This window comes from Mastacembelus armatus, chromosome 1, assembly GCF_900324485.2.
Source record: "Mastacembelus armatus chromosome 1, fMasArm1.2, whole genome shotgun sequence".
Classification (NCBI taxonomy): domain Eukaryota; kingdom Metazoa; phylum Chordata; class Actinopteri; order Synbranchiformes; family Mastacembelidae; genus Mastacembelus; species Mastacembelus armatus.
This window is the reverse complement of record NC_046633.1, coordinates 20,018,903-20,027,436: the sequence shown is the minus strand read 5'-3', so window position 1 is coordinate 20,027,436 and position 8,534 is coordinate 20,018,903. Positions and strand designations below refer to the sequence as shown.

Below are 8,534 nucleotides of genomic sequence, written 5' to 3'. Positions count from 1 at the left end.
TAATATTTTAGAAAAAAGTCACAAACTGAATTGAAAGAGAGTGGTTAAAAAATATCATAACTTTAATGATCTGTGTGCACTTTGACTGCTAAGTAAACTAGCAACATACTTAGTGTTATAAAAAAAAAGCTTAAGGACTATTAGCATACATACTCTTCTATCATGGAGTATGGTGATACACTTTCTCATAGTCATTCTCTCATTAGTAAACTATTTGAAATACAGATGGACGGGCACATCCTGCCACATTGACTGGTACAATACATTAGAAAAATGAGTTGCTTTCTGCCTATTTGTGCTTTCCTTCAAGGCCTTTACATTCACTGAATTTATGTAAAAAAATAGCTACAATAGTGTATATATTACAAGCTTGTATAAAATATATTACATTCTACATACCACATGATAACAACTAACTGGAAAACAAAAAGTGCATGTAGCATCGGAGTTGTATAAAAATGTATTTGCAGGTGACGTATATGGTGGCAGTGGTTGCTGTGTGTTCAGTCTCATCTCACAGGTAAGTTTCACGTTTGAAGTTAAGGACAATCACAAAGTTGAGTGCTCAGGCTGCTTACAAATCAGCCAGTATAATTTCACCACCCTCTCTCTTCCTGTCTGGTGGTTTATATCTTTCATATGTCACATCTGGATCCCATGAGGTGTACTCATTCTCACGCATTCTCTGTCTGAATGCTGAGGTATGTGGTTTGACTTCACAGGAAACAGTCTCACATTCTTCAAATCTCTTTTCTATCCAAACCAGGCTGCAGGCAACAGGTGGTTGGTGCACATGGGGCTTTGTAGAGGTGATGCCTAGCAGACAGTATGGTGGGGTGAAAGTGGGCTGTCCATGGTGTCGGTAGGAGACAGATCTGAACTGGAGCTTTTAAACATGGATGAGATATGGAATGCCTGAAAACACAAAGACAGAAACATGCACACCTTAAAATGCATGTGGACATGTTTCGATGCACAAAAACAAGCATATATGTATATATGTTATACTGACCACCCAGTAAGCAGTGAGGGCTCCCTGGATATAGCCTGTTAGCACGTCAGATGGGTGGTGCCTGTAGTCTGAAATGCGGGTCAGACCTGTGTAGACTGCCAGCATAACCAGAAAGAACTGTAGCACAGGCCTCAGCAGCCGAGCCCCACGCCATGTCAACCGCGCCTGCAGGTAAAACTAAAGAGCAACAATAGCATTATTGAGCATTTAAAACAATGGTATTAGAAAAGTGTCTCCCTGTTTTCTGATCATCTCCTGTTTGCGGTACTACTATTAGTCATGTTTAAATGTCCTCACATCTTCCAGTCACTGAGAGGTATTTATATGTTGTTTTTTTTAGAAGAGAAATGACAGGAAACAGCTGGATAAATGAGTGTAGAACCAAATCTGGATCCATTCACACACGACAGGAGGTGTCACAGATGAATAAACATAAATGCAGATGAAGATGATGTGAATTTTTTGCTATACTCTTCACAGTCACTAAATCTCAGCCCACTCATATAGTACCATAGAAGGCAGTATGTTTTGTATATATATATATATATATATATATATACAGAGAGAGAGAGAGAGAGAGAGAGAGAGAGAAACTTGGACTACAGAAACTGTTCTGGAGGCTCATACTGGACTGATCCCTGCCTTGAATTTGTTACCATATGTATCTATACAATTTTACAATATATCAGTGCACTGATCTTCTTTTCCTTTGGGCTGCTCCCTTCAGGGGTCACCACAGCCAATCATCTGCCTCCATTTAACCCTATCCTCTGTATCCTCCTCACCCACACCAACTATCCTCATGTCCTCCTTCACTACATCCAAGAACCTCCTCTTTGGTCTTCCTCTAGGCCTCCTTCCTGGCAGCTCTAACCTCAGCATCATTTTACCAATGTAACTAATCAGTGCACTGATGCAGCTCCTAAAATCTTGAGCTATTATGCAAATGAAGATGAACAATCTCATTGTTGCTTATTGATAAATCAGCTACTCTTTCTTCTTTCCTCCCTCACTGGGAAGGGTGAAAGTTGGGGAAACTAATTAAAAAACATGCAGGTGATGACTGCAGTGAAACATTCACATATGCACAAACATGCATGCATGAACACAGGACTTCAGATACACATATTAATGCATAGTCAAACATGCAATCACACAATAGAGGAGAGCAGTGTGGCAGTGAGGCGAGGTCACACTCCTCTCACAGCAGAACAAAGCTGTCTCTGTTTGTGCCATCTGTCCTTTCAGTCCTCTTTCTCCCTCTTCTCTTCCATTCTCTTTCTTTTTGCTGCTGACTGGACTGATGATGGGCCCCTGTTTCATTCATTTTGTCTGTGCAATTTATGGAGAGATGGTAATTGGAAATTGGAGTGACAGTAAATTAGGCTTGCCAGTGATGGTGAGATAGTGTGCATGAAAAAAAAGAGCAATGGCTAGGTAGAGATACTCACTGCTAAATAGAGCATTGTGTACATTGCAAAGGATGCATGGCCAGAGAAGAAGGACTTCCTAAAAAATTGAAGACATATTTAGAATTGCATTGAACAGCAGTACAGTCCATAACACAAATGTAAAGACAAACAAACACACACCTGGCCTCCTCCTCTAAGTGGTGGTCAGGCTGACGGCAGCTCACTGTTGTAACATAGGTTCCGGGCGTGCAGTTGAGGGAAGCATATGTGACACCACACACAGACAGGAAGTGTGGTCGCAGCCGGCCCACACTCAGCTTTGCCATATTGGTTAGTGATTGGCCAACACAGCAGCCAAACAAGAAGCAGCCAAGTTCCTTGTACAGACAAGACACATACAGGTTCCTGACGAAGGCCTTGGAGCTGACGCCTCTGAAACGCACCCGGTAACACTCTCCGAGAGCAATCTGGAGGTGAACAGATACAGTCACATACATATATTGCTCCTCATCCACATCACTAGACAGGATGTAGTGTATGATTTATAGTGTGACCCCGATAATAAATACTGACAGTGAGGCCAGTGATGAAGATGCCTCCAGCGATGAGTAGCTCATCTGGTATGACCTCTCTGTGCACATAGGGGTAGGTAATGCTGCGGTCCCCGCACATGAAACCCCTTCTGTAAGGTCTCACTGCCTTTAGCTCACATGCAAAGAAAGGGATGGAAGCTGCAGTGGTGGACGAGGAGAAAGAAGATGAAATAAATTAGACCAAGAACAATATGATTTGATATCAGAACAATTCCCAGTGGGAGTATAGATATTCTTCTTTGTGATGAGAAAATGGGGATGATGTGTGGGAAGAGAAAATGAGCAAAACTAGAGCTTGAAAGGAATCTGTAACCTAAAACATGAGCATCTGCCTTTCCAGCTCTTATTCATGTGATGTCTAGGTTAGGATGTGCAGATCTGACATTTTTCCATACTAAACCGACTGTAACACCAGTGGCTCTGTACCCAACTCAAAACAATGCTTTTTTAACTACTGTGCGGAAAACAAAGGTATGGCTCTATGAATGTTAACGTCATTTGGTTGGTCAGTGGTGCCCTCATTTTGATCCAGAATGGTGACTCTAAATTGCCCATAGGAGTGAGTGTGACTGTGTGAGGTTGTTTGTCTCTATGTGGCCCTGTGATGGGTCTGAGTACGGATATAAATGCAAACATTTATAGCTGCACTCATTCATATCTATAAATGCAAACATTTATAGATATGAATGAGTGCAGCCTTACAAAGCTGCTAGCAAGGCTATAAACAAGGGGTGACTGAACACACCTGGTCCAGGTGACCAGCAGTGGATAGGGAAATCTTGTTTACATATAAAATAAGAAGCTAATTTTTAGATGTCTCAACATAAATAGCTGTGCAAGAGCTTTCCCTAAATAAAACACACCCTAACAGAGGTACAATTATGATTTAGCTCTCACTAAAGTGAAGAAGATATGCATAATTGGTACTAAAAAAGCACTGAGCTTTAAAACTGAGCATCGGTGAAGATATGATGCCCTTGACTCCCCCTTGTCACACACCAAGACACACATTAAGTATCCTCTTAGAAATGGAAGTAATAAAACCTAATCTTATAAAAGCAAGAGAGGCGGTAATAACAAAAACTCAAGGCTGTAATAAAACTGACATCAGGGGACTGAGGAAAGAAGAAAAGGTCAAATGAGGAGTAGTTTTACAGGAAGATAAGGATGGGAACCCAGACTTTTTCTCTGGGGAACCTAACTAGTTAGAAAGCCATTAGGAATGTGAGGGTCACAACAGTGCTCCACTGGGACCAACCATTTCATGACTGAATACAGGCTGAAACAATCGAGACTAGAAACACAAGAGCAAAGCAGGCAGGGTTCGACAGAGAACCAGTTTGAACTGCGCATGTGGGTGTGTGCATTTCTGTTGATGTGGAGCGAAAGGGGGGTTGTTTGTGATTTCTGTTCAAGTCTTTCCTACACAACAAAGAGCGAATGCAGCAGCAGTCCTGAGCCAGAACCAGCCTCACACTGTCTCTGTTTGTCTGGCTGTCCTTCTCCTGCTCTCCCCCCCTCACACCACTCAGTCTACTGTGTCTGTGCAGGCATGCATTGACACTGATGCACTGAAAGAGAGAGAGACTTCTTACAGGACAGTCTCCCTTCTGCACATATCCAGTTTGTTGCTCATACAGACTATCTCTGCTTCCAGCTTTTACCAATTAGTGAACGTTACATAACTGCCCTCCTCTCTTATTTAGGGGCCATGGGATGGACGGTCAACCATTACAGTTATGGGCATGTACACACAGACACCATATGCAGTGCTCGTAGATTGTGCATTTATTTATTTATACCAGATACAATTCCCCCTGGCCCGACTCTACCCTGAGAACTGGAGGTTGTCATGGAAACTGTACAATTCCCTGGGCAACGCACGAACCAGCTGGCACGGAAGAGCTCAAGAGCGCGCATGAGTTGAAAAAGCTGCTGACTGTTTGATGATTGGATAAAAAGCATAACGGAGCTCAAAGTTAACCAACTAGTTGTTTGGAAAATTAGCCTGTACAAGTCACTGACATTTACTCTGCCAGTTATTCTCTCAACTTATTTGGTTTTCGGGCTAATGGGGCTAATTACAGTCTCCTGACACCCACAGTTTTGGTATGAAATTGAACAACACCTGAAGACTAAATACAGTATATTAGATTTACTCTTACCCAATTATTATCATCGTTATTATGATTATACATAACATGTCATGACACACACTAAACAATTCCTAATATATTGTATTAATGCCATTTCTCTGTTGGTGCCATACATTATATTGTAACGGTGTTTGTAATGTTGTATTCTCTTCAGGTCCCATGCCAGGTCTATACATGTATATAGTACAATAAACTAATGTAACCATTAAATAAGAGATCTTAGTATCTTTGTAGTATATTTTAACATTTACCCAGGAATAGGCAGAGAACGTCTAAGCCGACCAGAAGTTTTCTTTTGGATAACGCTGGTCCGGTTATTTCTAGGAGTTTCTTCCCAGTCCCGTTCTCCAGCCCCATCCCTGCTGCCGCCGCGGCCAGGCTGCTCTTGTTATCGGACAGTTTGAGCTGAAGGTCCGCGCTGGAAACGGGCACACCAGCGCCCTGGGCCCCACGTTTATCCAACATGACGACAGGCTTCAGGAAAGAAAACCTGCTGGCATCAGAAACTGGAGAGCGCCCGTGAAGCACGCAGAGCTGCGGAGAGAGTGAGAACAAATCCGCAAGTTGCCAGAGTATTTATTATGCTCTCCGCGGCACGTGTTGCTTAGCTGTCAGAGTAAAGTGTGTTTTACGCATTTTTCATTTCATCACAGAATCTGCAGGACTCGTCTTAACTGGCCTCAGGGGTACCCGTCACCTTAAAGATATGCGCCAGTCGGGTGAAAAACTGACTGGTTACGAAACACACTCAGGGATAAGATCTCTCTCTCTCTCTCTCTCTCTCTCTCTCTCTCTCTCCCTGTGTGTGTGTGTGTGTGTGTGTGTAGAGGACTTTCTATAGCTGTGTGGACATGTTTTACATTTACATTCTTGTGTAGACGTTTTGGCCTAGAGTTAGGTTCAGGTCAAGGTTAGGTTGCGTGGGCATGTGTGTGTGTGTGTGTGTGTGTGTGTGTGTGTGTGTGTGTGTGTGTGTGTGTGTGTGTGTGTGTGTCTGTCTGTCTCTCACTGTATCTTGGGCCATCAAGTGTTAGGTAAAGTGTGATTAAGGTGTGCATCATTTCCACGAACTTAGATGGGAAGAAGCAAATGCATCATCAGACATGTCACTGTGACGATGGTTTGCCAGCACAATCTGTCAACTATTTCTCCATCACTGATTCACTGATTCACCTTTTACATTTTGAGTAAACACCTATACAGCTAAAGCTGCCTAAACAGAACTCATCATACAGTATAAGAGACTTGAGTATTATACTAAGACACTTGGAAACATTATAGATGCTGTTTTTTGATCCCTCATATCTGTAAATCTTTAATTTCCTTCCTTTGAATCAGAGGCCACATGACACATAACTAAAACTTAGCTAGCACCCTGAGCAAAGAGCTGGGTTCCAGCCTTTCCACTGTGTGTGAAAATAGTGAAAATATGGTCCATGTGCCACCTAGTGAAGGTTATTAAGCAGTTTCCAGAGCAGTGACTAGTCATTTTGAACAGCCAGCTATGGAAGATCTCGCTGTCGTTAGAAGTGTGAAAGGTCTGCAGTCGTTTGAACAGAGTTGGAAAAATAATGCACAAACAGCTTTTTAGATAGAGAAAGTTAAAAGCAGACAAAGGACTTGAATTTAATTAACCTGCTTATTTTGGTAACACTGGCAACAGAGCATGGTCATAACTTCAACTTAGTATTGAACTAATCGTTAGTGTCACATTAGCCAGATCTACGTGTCAGCTTACCTATCCTTGGACTTGGGCTGTCTTTTGTACAGTTTTGTCACAACCAGGCATCTGTAGTTCATGTTGCTAGGAAACAGGATGGGAGTTTGGTGGCTGATGGGAGTTTGTTTTGAGTCTTCAAAACACTTCTTCACAAGGTAAGAAGTATTAAGTCGAATTATCCAATTTTTTACAACCTGGCAACTCAAACTATTTCTTCTTTCAGTAAAACTAAAGGAGCAGTTTGCCATTTTGGGAAATACATTTATTAATTATCATAACATGTCTGGTTAGTCAAAAGAACAGGTTACAGTTTTTACCCTGGGTTGAGTAATATGCTGGACTATTTCCGGTCTGGGTGACATAAGATCCTGAAATTGTTGTTTGTCTACTCTCATGCAGTCAAGAAATAATAAAGCCAGTAATCACATAAATGATACAGTTTATTTCATTTAAACCATTTCTAACATATGTCATGATTATGTTGTCATCATGTATTAATTTTGTGTCTAGTAAGGTTGAGCATTAAGCTGTAAACAACAGTACTGATACTGATACTGATACATACATAACGAAGTAGCAAAAACTATCACATTATTATGACTTTAAAAAAAAAATTGGAATTTTTCTTCTGAGTGTGGGGTGGAGAACTCTGAGTTTGCCTTTGGCCTTATTGCAGCGACGCATTTAGGACAAATAGGTTTTCTGCTGTAGGGGGCAGCAAAAGCACAGCTGCTTGAGACTTGTTTGTCTCTTCTGCTGATGGACAGCAATTTGTGTTTCTGCACATAGAGGAAAATGAGAGAGAGACAGAGAGAGAAAGAGAGAGAATGCTTGTGCTTTCTGTGTAAAGTGAAAACGGAGGCAGTGATGTCTATGTTTTTGTCCAAAAATGAGTACACAATCTTGACCACAGAAAATCCACGTATGGATATGAAAACTGCTTGTGTGTTCAAAGGCACGTGTGCCCAAAGTGAAAACTTTCTAGTCGTTATTAATATCTACCGTTACTCATTTAAATACGAAGTGACTTCTGTTTTAATTTCCTGTGGTATTTCATCATTTTCGGTAAGGAAGAACAAATACCATTTAGTAAATGATTATATTCCACATGACACATTTACTCATATTACTGGGAAATGCTTCATGTCACGTCCTTTGGAAAATTAGAGACTTGGGAACTATCTTGAACAATTACATCAGCAGTCCAGTACATCGTCTGTCAGTAATTAATAGACAAACTAAAACAAAATTATTCATCACATTAACAAAGCCACATAACACATGCCTCACAATTGTGCTGTATAATTTGCTGTAAAATCCTGAAAGCCAGATGTGTGGTTGTTTTTTGGAAAGATTAAGCTTCTCTAGACAAATATGGACTTTTTAATGAATTTATGTATCTGTGGTTGTGCTTAATGATGTGTATTATTTGCACATGTGTGGTCAGTTTCATTAGGGAACAGAAGAGAGAAGACATTGGGATTTTTTTTGTTTGATTTTTTTTTTATCATTTCTTTTACCCACATGACCTTCTACACCATGGACAAAATGCTACATTTCTCATTTTCTCAGTTTCATACTGACTTCCTCATCTCTCCCCCACAGAAAGAGTCCCAGCATTTTCCCATAATGCCCACTGCC

The 8,534-nt window shown here is 41.1% G+C and overlaps 1 protein-coding gene across 1 annotated transcript; it reads right to left on the bottom strand.

The window, feature by feature from the left end:
- Positions 1-92: 92 nt before the first annotated feature.
- LOC113128300 (phospholipid phosphatase 3-like) lies at positions 93-5,878 on the bottom strand. The gene is made up of 6 exons (XM_026303532.1): positions 5,425-5,878; positions 2,998-3,155; positions 2,605-2,891; positions 2,464-2,521; positions 1,013-1,189; positions 93-915 (listed from the first exon to the last, which is right to left on the bottom strand). The coding sequence occupies exons 1-6, from the start codon at positions 5,636-5,638 to the stop codon at positions 817-819; spliced, it is 993 nt and encodes a 330-aa protein (XP_026159317.1). The 5' UTR covers positions 5,639-5,878; the 3' UTR covers positions 93-816.
- Positions 5,879-8,534: the final 2,656 nt, after the last annotated feature.